General features: G+C 40.1%; 1 protein-coding gene across 1 annotated transcript in view; it reads left to right on the top strand.

Annotated features, from left to right (window-relative positions):
- The first annotated feature begins 371 nt into the window (after positions 1 to 371).
- LOC126470626 (vasopressin V2 receptor-like) overlaps positions 372 to 22,196 on the top strand; it is a 198,795-nt gene continuing 176,970 nt past the window's right edge. Inside the window, exon 1 of the mRNA XM_050098635.1 lies at positions 372 to 561. Coding sequence (XP_049954592.1) covers positions 401 to 561 — 161 coding nt within the window. The 5' untranslated portion in view covers positions 372 to 400. The remainder of the gene's footprint in view (positions 562 to 22,196) is intronic.

Raw genomic sequence — 22,196 nt, forward strand, 5'->3', positions numbered from 1 at the left:
CATCTACCATCTGCAGTTGTGGCAGCTGTCTGAGGCCCGTCTCAGAGAGCTGCCACAGATGGCGACCAAGTCAGGCGCGGACGTCCGAGGGAGCTCCGGGGAAGAGACAACACCCTACAAGCAGCGCCAGGCGGGTGCGGACGGCAAACATAGCGCCCTCTGGGCATAAATACTGGAGAAGATCCTCCAATACGGAAGTCTCAGGTAGCACCTGAAGAAGGCGACGAGTTACGTGTCCGAAATATTGTGCCAGAGCGACACAAACATCCGGCATTAGACCCGATTATTCCACATGTCAGATGACATATTGTCAGTGTGCTACAACGTTCTTTGCAGATCTCGGAGGCTGCGACATCGCAGCAGCGGCGCGGCTGATGTGGAGGCGCGACGCCGTGACGTCATGAACAGCAGTGCTGCGGACAGCCAGAACGCGACAGCGGCGGACACGTCGTGGGCGCGCGACGAGGCGCTGGCGCGCGTCGAGCTGGCCACGCTGTCCCTCATCCTGGCCGTCACACTGCTTGCCAACGGTGCCATCCTAGCGGCGCTACTCTCCAGGAGGTGAGACCCACTACCAGCTGCCGTAGACCTCTACATCTCTCCCTGTACCTGCCCTCACTGCCACATTGTGCCATGAGGCCTTCCCTCCCCCGGCCACTCACTTTTTACGTCTCACATCAAACCTGCTGGGTGGACCACAAATAACATATTATCAAGAACACAGTTTGGATTGCTGAAGGGGTATGATATCTAGAAGGCTATTTACACCTACAGTGAAAATGTACTTAATTCATTAAATAACAAATTACAAGCAGCACGTATTTTCTTTGATTTGTCAAATGCATTTGACTGCGTGAACCACAACATCCTTTTAAATAATTTAGAATTCTATGGTGTCACAGGCAGTGCTGCAAAATGGTTCGAGTCATACCTTGCTAACAGGAAACAAGGGATGTCAGTGCAAGGGACTAGTGAATTAAGTCATGACTCATCATCAGAATAGGAAGAAATTACATGTGGTGTCCCACAAGCATCCATCTTAGGGCCATTCCTTTTTCTTGTGTACGTTAATGATCTCTCATCAGTTACACTGCCAGAAGCAGAGTTCGTTTTGTTTGCAGATGACACAAGTATTGCAATAAATAGTATGTCGAGTGTAGTTCTAGAAAGATCTGCTAATGATATTTTCATGGATATTAATAAATGGTTTAAAGCCAACTCACTGACATTAAACTTCGAAAAGACTCACTATATGCAATTCAGAACCTGTAAGAGGTTTCCACCCAGCATGTGCATAAAGTATGAAGAAGAGCAGATAGAAGATGTTGACAGTCTTAAATTCCTGGAATTACAGCTTGATAATAAATTCAGTTGGGAGGAGCACACCACAGAACTGCAGAAATGCCTTAACAAATCTGTATTTGCAATTCGAGTGTTAGCTGACATAGGCGACATAAAAATGAAAAAGTGTGCATACTTTGCCTACTTTCATTACATAATGTCATATAGTATATTATTTTGGGGTAACTCTTCAAGTCAAACAAAAGTTTTCAGAGTCCAAAAGCGCGTAATACGTGTTGTTTGTGGAGTAAATTCACGGAAGTCCTGCAGAAACCTCTTCAAAGAACTGGGTATACTACCTACTGCCTCTCAGTATATTTAATCCTTAATGAAATTTGTCCTAAATAATATGTCTCTTTTTCCACCAAACAGCTCAGTTCATACCTACAATACCAGGAACAAAAATGTTCTGCGCAAGGACCTAAAATAATTTACTTTAGTTCAAAAAGGGGTCCACTACTCAGGAACACTCATCTTCAATAATTTGCCAACAAACATAAAAAATTTAGTTACAAATAAAGATCAGTTTAAAAGGAGCCTGAAAGGCTTACTTGTGGCCAACTCCTTCTACTCCATTGACGAATTTTTTTAATAGAAACAAATGATGTATTGTATATATTCATACTATTAGTATCGTTATTTAAGCTAAAAAAAAAATTGACATGTTTCACATCCACGAGGATCTCCTCAGCACGGATCTAAGGAACGAAAAACTAATCTAATCTAACAACAAATAAACTTACAGATTTGGAATAAACACAATAACTAACTTGTGAAGACAGGGTGAATACGACCCAGGACAACCGGAAGATCCGGGAAAAACCCAGGAAATTTTTCATCAGGGAGAAAACCGGGAAAAACACGGGAATTTTTTAGAATTCCGGGAATTTTTCATTGTTTTAGTTTTCAGTTAAATTTTTGTAATTTTCACTGGTAAGAACCGATACTCTAACAAAGGATATTACTGTATCCCGCTACTGCAGAATAATACTTCAACAATAAAACATAAACGAGAGAAAATAACTTAAATTGTAAAGGAAATGCGCCATATACAACAACGACACACAGTGCTCATGCAAGCGTCTCCCAACAGCAAAATGTGTCAAAGACTTTAGAAAGACTATACAATGCTTCATAACAACAACTTGCCCCCGAAGAGCGTGAAGTTACAACTGTGTACAGTGGATTCGTTTTAGCAGTTTTCGAGCGGGCTCATGCGCATGCGCAGTTGAGTCGCGTTTGAGTAGATTCTCCCGCTTCTGGCTACAGGAGTATCGCTATTGGCTGTGCAAGCAGTCGCAACAAGCAGCTACGTTCTTCCTCGGAAAATTGGGCGCCAAATTAGTATTCTTGAGGAAAAAAAATCTTGTTTCACAAAGCGCCTAGCATCCAGCGCACGTTTATCTATCGATTATTCATATGATTTTGAAACGCTTCCCTGTTGGTTTTGTAAATATTTATGAACACATTTTAAGTTGATTTCTGAATGAATCATAAGTTGATTTTTGAAAGCGTGCATAGTGTACGTGATGTTTCTGTAACGAGAATCCTCGTCGCATCTAGAAATAAACTTTCCACAGACAAGAGGGGACGGGGCTACGGGCTGAGCCTAGTAAAGCCGAGAACGGATGAATGCCAGTCGCTGTCTGATTATGTGGCTGATTGGGTTTGCGAATGATCATCGTTGTTATAATTACTATCGAAATCCATAGATTCAGAGTACCAGAATGTAAATAAACGACTGACAGGAATAACAGGTGAGAAAGATTACGTACTAACTTCTCGGTGCATCCAAAAAAATAAAATTTTGACAGAAAATTTTTGGCCAAGTCGCTACACTAGTAACCACCAGTTGTACAATCCCCGACTAGCAGCCGCTTAAGTTCTATTCTGGAAGTAACGCGGAAAATGTGTTGTACGAACACGTAATAACGCCTAACCGGAAAACAATCGCGGGATCACTAAATCTGTGATTCTGGCAGGGGTACTGAAGTTAATCGGCGAACAAATTTTGACGATGGCAGTAACAGCTGCATAATTTGTGATGACAAGATCGTTTGTTAGAACGAGGAGGGAGAAGAAACGGGGACATCACACAAATTATGGAAGAATAAGACAATTTCAAATTTATATAAAGTTTATTGATACTACTTTTCGATATCATGCTTGAGAAGCTGGTGCGTATGAATGAATTGTGAAACTATTTCCCAACATAAAGATTTCTGCTTGGAGTAGGCCTAATAGGCATTTGATATTGGCACTTTGTGAATTATATTCTGTCGAGTTATAAAAATGGCCATTTGTGCCAAAAAAGTCTCGTGTATTTGGTGTGTCTTACAAAATTGCTCCAATATTAGATAGGCCTATTTTGTTTTATCTAGCAGACAGTGACAAAATAAACGTAATCAGATCGAGAAACCACACGAGTCTTGGGTATTATTTGTGTTCACAGCTTTTTCAGTATTAGATACCGACATTTCGATTTTTCATGTAGGGAAACGTTTGACGAGCTTTGATGAAGTAATAGATTATTTCACAGAAAGGAAAGCACCCCATGTAAACTTTTAGCAAGACTAGAGAGAAAAAATGCTAGATTTTATGTATCCTGTATTTAATTTTATGTCACACAAAACAGCAAGTTATTAGCTACTAGGCAATAAAGAGTGCAAATTTTCTGAAGAGTTCTTGTTCTCCCGATTGCAAATAATCCCATCCGCTATTAATTTCGAGATTTTTTTAAAGAGAGGTATGCTGTCTAACCGGACGACTGGGAGCAGGAGAGGCACAGCAGGACATTTCAATTTCCACTGTCCTGAATATAGCTTGATGGCATCCATTACAAAATATACACGTTTCAATTCTACAGAGCGAAATACAGTGACGTGCGATAGAAGAATGCTTTATGAAGAGGCGTGGCACTGTACTTTTGCACACTTAAGACCAAATAACATGTCTTACATTTCCTCGAACAGATACGTTTTATGTTTCAGACTTTTCAGAAAGTTGTGCGCTACAAGACGAACATATTTTTGAAAATTCGATTTTTTTTATTTTTATTTATTTATTAATATTTTTTGTGTTGACCCGGTTCGCAAATATCGTAGAGCAGTCTGAGTTATAGTGGATAGTCTCCACGTGACCCGTGTTTACATTTAGAGATTTTACTGTTTCCCCTTCGTTTACTCTCATGTCAAATGGAAACAAAATAGATATCTGTGGCTGGAAGCTATCAAGTGAATTAAAATACATTCACATAATTACGGAAGGCTAAAATATGTCATTAGTTTCAGATTTTATTTTATTTCCACCTTTCTGAGAATCAAGCATTAATCGCTGTCAAGCATTAATCGCATTGCAGAACAATGATCTTTCTCTTCTTTGTTTGCTAATGAAATTTGACTTTTATTAACCTTTTCCGCTGAGGCAGTCAATGTATTCAAATTTATTTGAAACGAAATGTTTAATTCCACAGTACTGGCTAGTTTCAACTGATCGCTGCATTTCAAGTGCACGTTTTCATCTTCTAGCACGTATGGCATTACGCCATAATAAAGAACCAAACATGATATAATACAGTACTGGTGCTCAAGAAAATTTACATCCCGAAAACCACACTGAAAAGCTTAATATCAGATGGAGGTCTACTTCATTGGGAATCGGGACATACGAATGTGCACTTTATGTATGCACTTTACATGTGCACATTTTAGTATCCTCTGATGTCTTGTTTCTTTTGTGACATAATGTATGATCTTTCAATGTTTTGCACGTACGTACATACGGGCTTCCTACGTCATGGTAGCTGCGCAAGCGCGGTGTCGCCAGTTATCTGCGCTCTCTGGCAACTGCTGAAACGGACCTATTACTAACAGGTCGAGTGAAAATATTGCGAATAGTGGTTTGAAAAATGTTACTTTCAAGGTAAATATCCTTTTACGTAAGTTGAACTATGTGTTAGAATGTACCATGAATTTCTTAAATCACAGAGCATTGGACTCTCATTTAAAACTCAGCTCCTTGATGACGAGCCATTTAGAAGAATTTCTAGCCCTGGAGATCAGACATTTGTCATTATTAAAAATTTTACTGGCACGTTTGTATGATATATCCTAAATTGTAACACGCGCAAGAAAGATCAACATTACATGCGAAATCTTAGCTTCTCTTGCAGCTTATTAACCTTAGCGACTAATATTATAAGTGAAATCTTTGCTTTTCTTGTAGCAACACTATTTATATTAATTGAAACTATTAACTTTTCCTGTTTGTGTGTTAATGCTACGTAACAGTGATATTCCTGTTGGCTGACTACGTCACGTGTCCTATGTTCTGAATAGCCGCTGTCATCGGCTGGTGCGATCACATGACCTAAGCTAGGACTGGCTTACAGAAGCACATCGCAATCTCGATTTCAATGATTCGGAAAGTAACATGCGTTGTTTGGTGGAAATCCAATGTATACTTTCGTAATACGAAAATACGCAGCGTACATGTTGCTGCACATAAAAGATATTTACAAAACGTGTCTTTTTCTCCGAGTTTCGTTTTATAAAGTGCCGGGAAATTCTACGCCCGTGTGTAAAACGTTAACCACTCAAAGGATTGATAAGGGAAAATATACTGTCACTTAACATGGAAAAAGCGTGTTTTCACCCGGGAGAAAGTGTATTTTTAACCGGGAAATCCGGGAAAAATCCGGGAATTTTTCTTCCTTGTCTGCGTATACAGCCTGGAAGAACAAAAGTAAAAAGTTTCCTGACTGAGTGAATGTTCAAACATTCAGAGCTCCAACAAGTAACAGTCACAGGGTGAATCCCTTTAAAGTCTGTACGAATGAATTTTCCCGTACTGGCACTAAGCCCGACGCCTTCGAAGTGTAGGAGAAGTAGCAAAACAGAATATCAAGTCCTCTCCACTCGATGGCGTCCCGTTTGACTAGTCCCACTCCACGTCACTGGCGACGAGTAGAACTGGTCGTGGTGGCGCTTCGTCCAGCCGAACTCTGCCCGGTGCGGCTGACTGCGCTGTAATTGCTGGCAGCCATCGCGGTGCGAGCCTAAATAGTCGGCTCGTGGAGTAGCACTTATGTTTAATTCGCTCAAACTTAGTTTCGGCGGAAGCAAGAGATAGTTCGGCCTGCTCTCGTGGAGCTGCTGTGGCCTGGCTACGGGTGTCGCCCGCGCTTGATCTGCTAGTAAGCTGGCCGGTTTCAATTTCCGCCTCGTGATGACTGGGGTGCCGTCATCGTGATGTATGTTGCGTGGGTCGCCGTTGACGTCTATTGTACTTGCTGCCACTACAGGTCCACAGTGAGGCATTGTGATAATAAGTGCACCTAAAAGCACCATAGTTTCTTTCTGAAATGTGACACAAAGCTGACTGTAAAACCTCCTCAAAACAATGCAATGGTCCTTTCAGAGATGGTCATGTGGTGCTCCACCACAGACAGAGCTTGTAGCAGTGAACTGAATACTTGAATGGAAACAGCGCAATAAGGTGGATGGACATACAGATGCAAAGAATGGAGGTGTATGTTTCGATAATTAACAGACCAAAAAATGTAGAAAGTTGCCCGATTTGTTGAATAAATGCAATCCCTCCAATATCTCTACAAGTAATGACGTACCATTCACAGCCATGTAACACGGTGTATAACCAGTGTTTGTAAAAGATCCTAACTGACAGTTAACGGAGAGGAGTGTCACTTCCTGTCAGTGACAGCGCGTTTCAAACCCAGCAGGAACTTCTGCTGTCAGAGGTTGCAGGTCTGGCTCACCCAGGTTCCTAGCGAATGCCACGAAGTGGACAGTATACGATAAGCATTTTGTAACGATTCATGTTGAATGTTACTTAAGTTTCTTCTGCCTGGTCCACTGATGAATGAATGCGAAATTTTTAATGCTTCACAAAATTTATTCACAGTAATTGACATCCGAAATGCACACTCGTCATGTAAACGAAACACGGACAGACTTCACTGATCTCTTTGGCTTCCCAAAGTAACTTCAAAACTGACTCCTCGCAGTATCGCTGCATCGCTTTATATAGAATTTTAACAATATCTTCCAAAATAAAGCATTATTAATTTTGTACAATTTAGATGTTACAATTGAAATTTACAAAACGTAAAGAAACTGATGTTACAGCCGAATAAGGTATAAAATACAATATTCAATGACAATCTTTTATTGTAATATCTTTAGTTTTCCATAAGAAAATCATTCTGAACTTTAATTACAATAATGTCTCTCGTATTATTTTAGTTACGTAACTAATTACAGCTTGGATTTGGTTACTAATATTCAAAGGTAGTAAGAGCTCGTACTTTATCCGATTACATACATAAAATGCACAAATAAGGCTTGAAATTCTGGAAATTGGAAAACTGCGAGATGTAAACAATTGGAGAGTTAATTAGAAATGTAAGTACGAAGTATATTAATTGCAGAGGAAGGCATAGAAACAAATAAATGAAAACACATCGCTTGGTAATAACTTTTAAGCTGTTTCCCAAGATAGTGAGGTCTTCTGTTACTGGATATTTAGATTACCATTTTGTTAATTAGAAGTATTGATTTTTCATGTCCGCCGCTCGTGGTCTTGCGGTAGCTTTCTCGCTTCCCTCTCACGGGGTCCTGGGTTCGATTCCCGGCGGGGTCAGGGATTTTCTCTGCCTCGTGATCACTGGGTGTTGTATGTTCTTCATCATCATTTCATCATCACTGACGCGCAAAGTCGCCGAGGTGGCGTCACCTAAAAAGAACTTGCAATACGGTGGCGAACTTCCCCGCATGGGGCCTCCCGGCCAACAATGCCATACGATCATTTTCATTGATTTGCATACTAACATCTCTTGCAGTCTCTAGTTATTTATTTCTGGACTTATTATTAAAATTTCTTTATTGACTACTTAATTTAATATATGTACATAATTTTATCAGTGACAACAATCCACCGATAATTATGACAATGCACGTCCTTCCAGAACATTCCATATGCTTTCGCAAGTTTTTTTATCAAATGGGACAGAATGATATGTATAAAGATACACATACAAGGCCTTAGGAAGCACTGCATTGTCCGATAACTATCCGGATGCATATAAAAAAAGGAGGTATCGGTCATTTCATATGAGTCCTGTGGGAGGCTGTACCGTTATAATTTGCTGTCGGAAACTTCGCAAAAACCCTACCACTCACAGCACCAAGAAAATCTGATCGTCATCAATGTGTTAAATAACTCTAAAAGTAGACAGCAGCTGGAGTGAAGTTAGACCTGAGGAGTCGCAGTTTTCCCACTTTACAGATGATTCTAGGCGTCGAATGCACCAACGATCCAATGAAGCGTTTAATCCTCAGTGTGTGGAAAGTGTAGCTCACGCCAGAGATGGTTTCGTGAAGTTTCTGACGGTGTACTGTATACCTTGGCTAAAACACAATCGCTCAGGTTACTATGAACTTTCATTCTTTCAACATTCTCCCTGCGCAGTTGTTGTTCTTCCTTCTACAGCTGCATATGCGGATGCTGTGGACACTCCTAAGATAACAGCACAGCCCTACATGCATTTTCGTGCTTTGAGAAGTAACTAAGCACTCGACTGATCCACTAAATCATCCGACCTTAATCCGATACAATTTGGCACACTGCTTGAAACATGGCAATCGATATCCTCACAATTCGGTAGCTTTACTAGATTTATTCATCAATGAGTGGCTTCAGCTGCGTTTGACATAGCCTGTGAAACTTGTGGATACTCTTCTTCGTCAAACGAAGACTATACTGGAGGCTAGGACCCATGTTCGAGGGTAACTGCTTTGACTGGCAATCGAAACGTCTAGGGTTCAAACCCGCTCACTGCTTTAATTTCGAATACAAATTATCTGCAGTGGGGGGGAAAGACGCTCGGTGTAAGGAATCACCTTCGTTCTGTCAACGGCCGTGTCAAAAAGGGCAGAGGACGGTCACCATTTCAGAGCAAACTCTTGCTATTGGGGTGGGAAACTGCCCCTAAACAAGGAAGCATTATTATCAATCACTCATATCAGGATACAGGAGGCAATGGAAACCACTTCATTAAAGACACACAATTGTATCAATAAGACAAGTGTCCTGTAACTGAGAAAAGTGTCATGACGATCTCTCCACTGCCAAGATTCCGAATTACTGCCCAGTCCGGGATGGACCGCCAAGGGATACATTATCATGAGAATAATATTGAATAACCAACAAAATGGTAACATAATACGAGTCGGAGAGTGGATGTCAGATGTTTGAAAACGGTAGGAAAGTTAAAGCACCTTAAAAGCTAAATGCGAAGGTCCAGGTAGGTACAGAGGGGGTCCGAGAAGTGAAATGGAAGGAACATAAAACTTTACAATCACGTATAGGGGTAATATCAACAGAAGCATAAAATGGCATAGCGTAAGTAGAATTCGTTATGAACAGGAAGGAAGTACATAAATTCAATCTCTGTCAACGGGTCAATAACAGAGTGGTTCTCATGAGAATCGACAACAAACTAATGTCAATGACAAGAAATCAAACATATTTGACGACGTCAGAAACTGAAGTTTAGGAGTAAAGAAAGTTTATGGGGACATAAAAGGAGTAATTCGTTATGTAAAATGAGATGACGTTCTAATAATAATGGAGAATCTGAAAGCAACTGTTGGGGAAGGAACAGAAAACAGACTTAAGGGAGAATATGGAATTGGTAGGAGGAATGAGAGAGAAGAATGAGTTCTGCAGCAAATTTCAGATAATAATAGCGATTACATAAGAGGTGGTGGTACACAATGAACAGTCAAAGTGTAATAACCACTGCCCACCGCGACATTGGATGCCACCTGTTGCGGGCACATGACGCAGTAACTAAGTATGTAAGCGGAGCAGACACGGACGAGGGATTGCTTAGTGAAGATACGGGCTGCAAATGGGGAAATCCATTGAGATAAGCGACTTTGATAAAGGGCAGATTATTATTACGCAGTGCGTGAGAACGAGCATCTCAAAAACGCGGAGCTGGTCGAATGTTCACGTGCTACTGTCGTGAGCATCTACGGAAAGAGGTAGGAGGACAGCGAAACTTCCACTACGCGTTAAATGGCTGCACGTCCACGACTCTTCACAGAACGTGAGGTTCGGAAGCTTTTCTGTTCTGTAAAGCCGGCCGCGGTGGCCGTGCGGTTCTAGGCGCTCCAGTCCGGAGCCGCGCTGCTGCTACGGTCGCAGGTTCGAATCCTGCCTCGGGCATGGGTGTGTGTGATGTCCTTAGGTTAGTTGGGTTTAAGTAGTTCTAAGTTCTAGGGGACCGATGACCACAGCAGTTGAGTCCCATAGTGCTCAGAGCCATTTGAACCATTTGTTCTGTAAAGCAGGACAGATGGTGATTTGTGGCATCTCTGCCGAAAGTGCACAATTCTGGTACACGGACAGGTTTTTTGGAGGACACCCTTTATCAGACATTGTTCAACACGGAGCTTCGCAGCAGACCACTCCTATTTCTTCACATGTTGACCGAACAACATTGTCAGTTTCGATTTCTATGGGCACGGGACCATCTGGATTCGACCGTCGATCAATGGAAACGTGTCATCTCTTCGGGTGGATCACATTTTCACTACACTATGTCAATGGTCGTCTCCACAAACGCCGCCATCGAGACGAACGGCGGGTCGAAACGTGCAGCACGCTAGGGACGCAGAGTGGTGGGAGCAGTACTATGCTGTGGGAGACATTCTCCTGCGATTGCATGGGACCTGTGGTAGTAATCGAAAACGCACTGACATCTGCGAACCACCTTCACGCTTGATGTCTTCACCGACGGCAATGTCGTCTTTCAGCAATATTTCTCGGAGCCAGAAGTGTGTTACAGTGATTTGAGGAGCATTATAGTAAACTCATGTTGATGTTTCGACAAAAAATTCTCGTGATGTAAGTCCAACGGAACTCATCTGGGTCACGATCAGGCGCCATCACCACGCAAGCAAATCAGCGCTTCGTTATTTACGCGAATTACATGACATTTGTGTAGATATCTAATGCCACATACCTGCACAAACCTACCAACAAAGTATCGGATCCCTAGCACGTAGAATTATTGACGTACTTCGTTCCAAAGATGGACAAACAAGCTATTAATCAAGTGGTCGTAAAGTTTTAACTTATCAGTGTACTTGAAATGGGCCTGGAAACATGTGTGATTCTAGATGGATTACGTCATGGACCTACAGAGACTCCACAATCAGATACTGGATTTTAGGCGTACCCAAGAGCAGGTATAGGGTAGGGTCACAATTTAGTAATGATGGAGAGTAGGCTAAAGTTTTGAATTTCAAAAGATTCGTATGGAAGAATCATTGTGGAAAAGAATGGGATGCAACTGAATTTCTGTAAGGTTGCAGACATTTTGATAATCCATGCCCCAGTAGGCAGCTGAGCTGAAGAGGAGCGGACACCTCTAAAAGGGATAATCACAGATTTCGAACGGATACAAATAGTAAGAAGTAAGGTATCTGAAACGAAACCTTGGGTAACAAAACAAATACTTCAATTGATCAACGAAAGAAGGTGTACAAAGATGTTCAGGGATATTCTGAGATATAGAAATGCAATTTACTTAGGATTAAAACTAAGAGGAAGTGCAAAGAAGGCAAGTCAAATAGGCTGCAGTAAAAATGCGAAGAAATTGAAAGAGAAATGGTCTGCGGAAGGGCTGATTCAGCATATAAAAAATGTCAAAACAACCTTCGGTGAAATTAAAAGAAAGGACGCCAATATTAACAGTTAAATGAAAATTCCACTGCCAAGCGCAGGGGAGAGAGATATAGGTGGAAAGAGTGGACTGAAGGTCTGTATCAAGGAAAGAACTTGGCTGTTCACGTGACTGAGGAATAAATTGTAGTCTATATGGAAGACATAGGAGATACAGCCTTAAAATCAGAGTTTAATAGAACTTAGGAAGAATTACAGTCAGCTGAGGACGAAGGTATAGTTAATATTCCTTGAGAACTTCTGAAATCATTGATGGAAGTGGCAACTAAGAGACTACTAAAGTTGGTGTGTAGAATCTATGACTCCTGTAACATATCATTATACCTCCGGAAAAAATATCATCCACACAATCCAGAAGATAGCAATGGCAGGTAATTTTGAGATCACACCATCAACTTAACACCTCACTCATCCACGTTACTGACAAGAATGACATACAGAAGAATGAAAAACAAAATTAAAGAACTGAATAGTCTGACTTAAGGAACGGCGAAGGAACCTAAAAGTCAGTCAGATTTTGTGCCTGATAATGGAAACAACGCTTAAGAACCTGGAAAGAGCCCTCGACAGTGTAAAATGGTGCAAGATGTTCGAAAGTCTAGAAAAAATAGGATTTAGCTAAAGAGAAAGATAGATAATATACAACACGTATAAGACAAAAGGGGGAACAATATTAATGGAAGACCAGAAACGAAGCGCTAGTATTAAAGGTGGTGTAAGACAGTGATTAGTGTTTAGGCCCCACCGTTCAGCCTATACTTCGAAGTAGCAATGACGGTAATGCAAGAAAAGTTTAAGAGTAGGATTAAAATTCAAGATGGAAAGATATCAGTACTAAGATTCGCTGATGATGATGTTAGCGTCGGTGAATCTGAAGAGGAAATACCTCCGTGATAAATGTAATGTACAGTCTGATAAGTACAAAACTTTATAGCCTCCATACTACATTTGCCTGAAATTTAACCCAACTTTACCTCCCATTCTACAAAAAACTACGTATTACCAAAACAATGTTCCCACAAAATGTTATCCAACATAGCCTCGTATGCTAACCTTTCACTAAACAGAACCTAATTTGAACTGCAATTTAACTGACCTGAATACAACTTATCTTTATATTAAACGCGCGACTGAAGTGAAACAGTTATCTAACCCTAATTTGCACTTACCTCGCATCTTGACAATATTGCTGTAGATTTCTCGAGGACACAATAGCAGACACCAAGTAGGCAGTGCCTATGCTAGATTTTTATTTCTAAATAAAATTTCCAAACTACATCCAAACTGTGAGATGTGATAATGTGTAATGATAAACAGTGGGATAGGGAGAGTAACTATTCCTAAGAAATAATATTGCACGAAAAAGATTTTAGAGTGAAGTACATATTCAAAAACACAGAGTAAAATTTCGGGTGGTTCTCATACATAACATACGTCTAAACAATAATATGCTTAACAAAGTAAATAATTATTCCAAGAGGCTACACTGTTAGCAGAGAATTTCTATAAAAATCAAACAGCTTAATCAATTAATACGTTAATGCATGACTCAGGGAAGTGGGGTGGTCTTTCTCTCAGCTCTGAGCGAATGAACAAAGTTAACTAGCTGACAGTAATCATTCCAATAAACTAGCTGCGCAATGCTGCAGCCTTACCTCAAACTTTTTCACTTCAGAAATACCATCTAATTCATCCTTGCTGTCCTTCGCAATCAGTCCTTCTTCATATAACAGATACAATCAACTCTACACAGCATTATTAAATACGTCCATCACCTGTCAAACTTCAACAATGTATCAGAACACGCAGAGGCAAAAACTGTGCTACAGTAAGACCAAAGAATGTTTAACAATAACGTAACTTGCTCTCTCTCTATCTCCCCCCCCCCCCTCTCTCTCTCTCTCTCTCTCTCTCTCTCTCTCTCTCTCTCTCTATGACTTGCACGTATATAACATACAAAACCTAAAATGACATGAATACCTCCCCCGGTAGAGTTTTGTACGAGAGTCATTTCAGACGGGAATGGGATGAGGACAAAATGCAAAATGCTAAACATGATGGATAGGAACATACAAAACATGTTACAAATACAAAGTGAAAATAGCTTTACAGGAATATGAATGAAAGAACTATAAGTAAAACAGCTTTACAATAGTCAAGAATATAGAAATGACGTAATCAACAGAATTCACCACAGCTAGGTTATCATGTTTCATTATGTTCTGAACAATGCTACTTTTAAAGTTTGTTTGTCACATTTTGTACTGAAGTAGTATTGGTGACCTACACTGTCTTTTCTCTTTTTTTACCACGACGAAAATAGGTAAAAGAGTGTCTTTGTCGCAAACGACCAAACTTTCATTAGCTCGTTGCAATAATGTGACTGTTGGGGCAACTTATGTGGAAGCAGGCTCAGTGAGACTAAATAGTTCTCAGCTGACAACCCCACCCGCACACAAACAGTAAAATGTCGTAGTATCTGCTTGAAGCACACTGTAGATCCAATGATAACCCCATAGCCATCTTGCAATATCGAAAAGCTCCTAATAAAGAGTTCCTAATAAAAGTCAGTTGCAGCTGGTATCGGTGAAGTACGCCAACATATGGCGAGAATGTTTCAGTATATAATCAGTAGACATATATCTTCTACCCTGGTCAATAAGTTACGATTTGTTACATTTACAATATACAGTTACCCATAATAAGACAAGAGTAATAAGATTTTACATAATTGTGCATATGAAATGTGCATGTAGTGTAATTGTAACAAGAGGTTTCTATGTCTATAAAAGCTCAGAAAAAATAGCATCATCGTTTTACAATAATGAATTACAGAAACATAAGACAAGTAAATCGTATAAAACAGTGTAAAGTAATAGGCATGATAAGAAATAGTTCTTATTTGTCTACAGAATGACCTACAGAAAATTCTAATTGTATTGTAATAAATATGTATGTATAAAATCCGTAAAAATACACAAAATTACATGGAATAAGGTAGAAAGAGACACATAAGGATAATGGTCACACACATGAAATAAGCACATAAGGATAGTGGTCACATACAAAGATACCGGGAACACAAATACATAATCAGGAAAAAACGTGGATTATGGAGTAACTGATGTACTTTGTGCAGTCAGTCTATTATTATACTTCATATGGTCCATAATTAGCGTGCTATATAGTTATATTTCATCCTTTAGTTTATGTACCTGATACTCATTTTTCTCATAATTTCATCAAACTTCCAACATATAGCACTGTTTATTTGTATCGCTTTGCTTCTTTCTCTCGTATGTTTCATACTTTGTAAGTTCGTATTGTTTATCTCCATTACCATACCTAAATACTTGTCATCTTTGCCATACCTAACCATTTCTCATGTTTCATTTTTGCTCTTTCTGACCTTTTTCTCTTTGTTTCCTCCTTAGACATCTTTCATAATTTCTTATACACCTTCCATCACTTATGAGAGCTACCTACAGTACTACGCTTACCTTAATTATTATACTAATGGCGCCGCATCCTGTAGTAACAATTTACACAGAGATTATGCACTATAAAGAAGCTCAATAAAAGACATAACTGCAAAGCCAAATACTATCTGAAAATTCCTTGCGCTGAAGCAATGCATGTTATTATGTTACATAATCTGTAAATATAAGAAGACTGTTAGTCTGCAGTGTCACATATGTTAGTAAAAAAATAGATATAAAAAATCTTATCCTATGCCATCTCAAAAAGAGTAAATCGGAAAAATTTAAAAAAATCATCATTAGTATCCTAAGTACTTCCTGTATATTGTCTAACCATGTCACACCTCGCTAGTGATGAATTTCATTTTCCAAAATTTAAAATTTCCCAAATGCCTAGATCAATGGACAATATTGTGGTCATATCGTTTCATACTTACATAAAGCATTCAGTAGAAGGTAAATTTTCGCGTGCATGTTTCTATGCACTCGTACAAATCAGAAAAAAAGTTAGTCATCAGTAACAGCAAGAAAATAGACACCAACACAAAGACAAGCCACAAAAATTTCATCGAGTTACCATATGCTAAAAGAGTGTGTATTAGTACGGAGTAGCAATCAATGCTGAGCCAAATATTTGCAAAACATTTTTCGTGCACAAATAGACACAGAAATATACGCTTCTCGAATTATTGTAAAGTATAGCTTTTGCATGTCGTGTTGCTCTGATGAAAAAAATTATGTATTTGTGTAGTAAAAAGGTTGAATAATTTGCACCAGATAATTATAAATTCCACATCAAAGAAACAACTGCGTTGTCTCAAGACACTTTACCTTAATTCACTATTGTCATCGAGCCACATCTTTTCAAAAACTTACTCTTACGCTTATAAACACGAAATGCATCCACATAGTATAAAAACTGACTGTTACAAGAAATAGGGTTCATGTGCCGTAACTGTTACTCATTCACTCTTTCTCTTCATTAATCGTCATAATGATTGGCTCGTTCTATTACGGTGTGCATCATAAATCTCATAATTATTTCATGTACCTCACCAAATCATATTATTATATTACAACATTAATCATGTTCGCTGTCTTCGTCTGAATATACACTTCAAATAACAGTTCCGTGCTCTGTTTTCGTCCACGTATTTCCACGTAAATAACACTTCATAGCTATAATCGTAAAAATTATAGTTCAACAAACACAACTTTACTACCTCAAGAAAGATCCTAGGAAACTTCTTACATCAAAATATTTATCACGCTTCTTTCCAGACAGCAAAATAATTGTCCTAACAGCGTTTGTATCTCATCAAAAGTGGTAGAAAATGTTATGACTCTGTATTACCATCCCTGTGTACGGCCAAAAATGTTCCTCAAGCGAACAACACATTGCTGTTCACTTGTGTATCCTCTCAGAATTGGTTTAAAAAATACTATCAACGTTCATTTTATTATACATTATTTCTCCTTATTCGGATTATAGGTGAAATTTCGGAGTTCCTAGCAGTTTGTTTAGCTTATGCGTCGTGGCGGCAAATCGCTCGATTCGTTGCATGATGAATGAAGTTTGTTGCGCGACGATAGTCGCCCGATTCTTGTCAAAAGCTTCCCGCTGCGCGACGGGATTCGCTTCGGCTTGCGGTACAATAGCATTGTTTATCGCTAACTATGTCTGTGGGCTGTAATGCAAGAAATATTTTCAAAATAGGTGACATGTAGTTCTATCAACTAGGTACAACTTTAGTAAATAGGATTATATTATATATGTGGTTTGATATGTGAAACATGATGAACTTCCTTGCTCATGTGTGTCCGAACAGTTTCAATTTCCACTCCATAGTTGTGTACAGTTCTAGGAATCCTGGAATGTCTCTAATACACAAGAAAGAATTTGTGACTAAGATACTTGCTGTTACATGACAGGGGAGGAGAATTACTCAGAATTTTCTGTCCAAACTGTAGCTTTTTGATGTTTACTTGTTCTTGCTGAGATTTCTCTCCCCTTTCTGCAGCCCGTTTGATGTTCTTTAGCACTATATCTACTACTTACTTACGACGTAGTTTTTCCGAAGCTGGAAATAGTATTAACTCCCTGATACGATCTAGTGATTTTTCATTTTTGAAGAGAAATAACTGAGATGCACCCGTTGTGTAGGGGTGGTGTCTTTGGTTACTAATCAAAACGTCCTCGGTCACTGTTTCGAAACACACCACCATTTAAACTTTGATTAACAATCAGCACTGGCGGCCGAAGACTTCCGACATAAGAGGCCACCCTTATTCTTCCAATGACCTTGTCAAAAAGGGTGGAGGAGCGGACAGATGTTCAGGGCGCTCTCTTGTCCTGGGGAGGGAAACTGCCTCTAAAGGTGCAATAATCGGCAATGATCAACGACTTGAGGATGCAGAAGGCAATGGAAACCACTGCAGTAAAGTCACGTAACGTGTATCCATAGGACATGTGGCCTGTAACTGAAAAAGTATCACGATGATGACAATGTAAAATGGTGCAAGGTGTTCGAAATTCTGAGAAAAATAGGAGTAGGCTATAGGGAGAGCCGGGTAATATACTTTATATACAAGAGTCAAGAAGGAATAATAAGACTGGGCCAATAAGAGCGTGGCTCTCGGATTAAAAAGCGTATAAGACAGGGATGTAGTTTCTCCACCCTACTGTTCACTCCGCATATCCAAGATGCAATGACGGAAATAAACGAAAGGTTCAGGAGTGGAATTAAAATTCAAGGTGAAATGATATCAATGATACGATTCTCTGATGACATTGCTACACTGAGTGAAAGTGAAGACGAATTACGTGATATGCGGAGTGGAATCAACAATCTTTGAGTACAGAATATGGTTTGAGAGTAAATCGAATAAAGACGAAAGAAATGAAAAGTAGCAGAAATGAGAACAGCGAGAAACTTAACATATGGACTGATGATCACAAAGTAGATCAAGTTAAGTAATTCTGCTACCTAGGCAGCAAAATAACCAATGACGGACGGAGCAAGGTGGACATCACGAGCAGACTAGCACTGGCAAAAAGGGCATCCCTGATCAAGAAAAGCCTACTAGTCTCGATGATAGGCCATAATTTGACGAAGAAATTTCTGAAAACGTACGGCTGGAGCACAGCATCGTATGGTAGTGAAACAGACTGTGGGATAACCGGAACGGAAAAGAATCTAAGCATTTGAGATGCGGTGCTACAGGCGAATGTTGAAAATTAGGTGGACTGATAAGGTAAGATATGAGGACGTTCTGCACAGAATCTGAAAGGAAAGGATATGTGAAAAACACTAAGGAGAAGGATGAGGATGATAGGACATTTGATAAGACATCACGGAATGACTTCCATGGTACTAGAGGGAGCTGCAGAGGGCAAAAACTACAGGAAGAAAGAGATTGGAATACACCCAGCAAATAATTGAGGACGTAGGTTGCAAGTGCTACTCTGAGATGAAGAGGTTGGTACAGGAGAGGAGGAAATCGTGGCGGGCCGCACCAAATAAATCAGTCAGAAGACTGATGAAAAAAAAAAAAAAAAAAAAAAGGAGATAACGATGTACAATCGTGTGGTAACTCATTGAGAATCTCTTGGAATGTGTGAATGTGTTTGTCTACGATGACAATATACGAGGGTTGTCCACAAAGTAAGTTCCGTTTCCATTACCATCCGTGGCAGCACTACGATCGCAGTTCCGAGCAAGCGCGGCAGTTTTTCTGACTCAAGGAGAAGACATGTACGCCATTTTCAGGTCGCTGCTGCCGACGTGTGCTTTGTAGTGCTTCTTTATAATGTCAGCCGTAATTGAAAAAGCCGCCGGGTGTGAAATCAGATCTGTGATTCGTTTTCTAAATGCAAAGAAAGTTAAACCAAAGGAAATTCATCTGCTGTGAGGTTTACGAACAACGTGCTATGAGAAGTTATGCAAATTTCACGATCACTAATTCATGAAATTGTTATTGAAAAACTGAAATTTTGAAAACTTTCCTCACATTGGGTACCCAAAATTCTTACTGAACAACACAATAAACAACGGATGGATAGTGCACTTCAGTTTTTGACACGCTATAATGAAGAAGGCGATGGTTTTCTTTCTCAGCTAGTCACGGGGGATGAAACTTGGCTATCGTACGACACCTCTGAAACCAAACGTCAATTAATGAAATGGAAGCACACCTCATCCCCAACGAAGGTTAAGCCTAGGCAAATCTTGACACCTCGAAAAGTCAAGTGCACCGTTTTTTGGGACAGCAGAGGTATTTTCCTGATTGATTTCTCACCACGAGGTCAAACAATCAATGCACATAGCTACTGTGAGACCATTAAGAAATTGCGCCGAGTGGCGGCATTTTCAATTACAGCTGACATTATGAAGGAGCGCTACAAAGCACACGTCGGCAGCAGCGATCTGAAAATGTCTTCTCCTTGAGTCAGAATAACTGCCGCACATGCTCTGAACTGCGATCGTAGCGTTGCCGCGGATAGAAATAGAAACGGAACTTACTTTGTGGACGACCCTCGTGTAACTGCAGAGCTTGTTAATTTCTCGCGTAATGCATTCTGAAGGTTTGTTCTGAGGCTAATAGAATGAAATAAAACAGGTCTAATTTTGTGACGTCGTAAAGTGAGTAACCTAATGTTTTAGAGAAATTATGGACCGTTGTCGAAAATAAGTGATTAATGTGACCAACTTCTCGTAGGAAATTATTAACAAAGGCTTTAGATATAGTTATGGCAGTAGCTTTACGTAAAAGATCGAATGAAACGAATTTTGAAATCAGTTCAACGACAACAAAAATGTATGAGAATCCACTGAGTACAAAATTGTTAAGGCTTTCGTGGCCACTTGTTGACAAACTGCCTATTGGCCTCTGTCTCGGGTTCTTCGGCTGACGTTCATCTAATGATTTTTCTGACGTTTCGCCAGCACGAGTGGCTGGCATTGTCAAAGCTTCACCCTCCATTGCCGGTGGTGAACTGGAGGCGAGCTCGCGGCCGCAGACTATATGTACCTGGCGCGCCAACGTCCGAGGACTTCTCCGCGGTCATTTCCGGTGTGGTTCTCCTCTTGCTACCTGCGACGGTTGTTCGCTGCAGTACGGGAAGCCAGGATCCGTTTACCTTAAGGCTTTCCTCTTTCTTGTTGAAACTGTTCGCGTATTTTTGGATTTCTACAGCTTCTCTGAACAAGCGCGTGTGATAGTGCTTCTCTACAGCCAGAACTTCCGTGTTGGCGAATTTTATTACGTGGTCGGTCTCATTCAGTGAGTGCTCTGCCACGGCTGATTTCTCCACCTGCCCCATCCTGCAATGTCGCTTATGCTCTTTGATCCTGGTGTTAATTGATCGTCCAGTCATTCCGACATAAACTTTTCCGCATGTGCATGGTATACGGTATATTCCCGACATTGCAAGTGGGTCTCTTTTCTCCTTCGCCGATCTAAGACACTCTTTGATCTTCCTTGTCGGTTTGAAAATCGTCTTTACGCCGTGTTTGCGCAATATACGGCCGATTCTGTCCGTCACTCTGGGAATGTATGGCAGAAAGGCCGTACCCGACATTTCTTTTTCTGGTTCCTTACTTCGCCGAATGTTTGGGTCTGTTACACTTCTAATGTAATTTTTGGAGTACCCATTGGTCTTCAGAATAGTTTCCAGGTGTTGCATTTCTCGTTTGAGATGTTGAGACTCACATATTCGTCCTGCTCTCGCTACGAACGTACTAATCATGCCTCTTTTCTGGCTCGGGTGGTGGTTTGACAGTTTGTGCAGGTATCGGTCCGTGTGTGTCGGTTTTCGATACACTGAGTGATTTAACAAAAGGTCCTAACAGGTCTACTGCAGCCAACTCTTCAGTTTAGAAGAAATTATAGGAAATAATGGTGCTCGATGTGTAATAGTTGATGGTTTGATTTTCTGACACAGTTTGCATTTTACTAAAACTCTCTGTATTATCTTCTGCTCCTTATTAAAGTAACGAGTTGTGCGAAGTTCGTGAAAGCATTTTCTCGGACCGAAGCGAATGTAGCTAAGTTGTGTATACCAAGTAAGCTTATTTACAAAATCATTGGGCATGCACACAACACAAAAGTCACTGACTGCAAATCCTTTGAAAAGAATGTTGTTACGTACCAAATAAAATTGTCATATTGCAACGTTTCTTTTGTCTTACCATTTACTTGTTACGTCTATCTACATAGAGTCTTTATCCTGTTCCTGTGCTATGTCTTGTAAAGAAGAAGAGATTAAGTATTAAAAGGCTACCTTTCGTATGTACAACAAACTGAAGTTTTTCTCCAGAGCATTTTCAGAAGTGTTCTTGACAAAACCAATATGAGCACGGGATAAAGTATCCACTACAATATTTTGAGTACCAGAAATGTGAACAACAGTGAAGTTAAACTCTTGTAAATACAAAGCCCATCGTTTGAAACGCACATGGTTTAGTTTAGATGACATTGAAAATTGAAGTGCTCGATGATCAATGACCTTAGTACTGTATGTTTCCCAAATAAGAAGAACCGAAATGTAGAAAATGCTCAAATAACTGCCAATGCTTCCAACTTGGTTACAGAATAATTCCT

This window comes from Schistocerca serialis, chromosome 1, assembly GCF_023864345.2.
Source record: "Schistocerca serialis cubense isolate TAMUIC-IGC-003099 chromosome 1, iqSchSeri2.2, whole genome shotgun sequence".
NCBI classification, from domain to species: Eukaryota; Metazoa; Arthropoda; class Insecta; order Orthoptera; family Acrididae; genus Schistocerca; species Schistocerca serialis.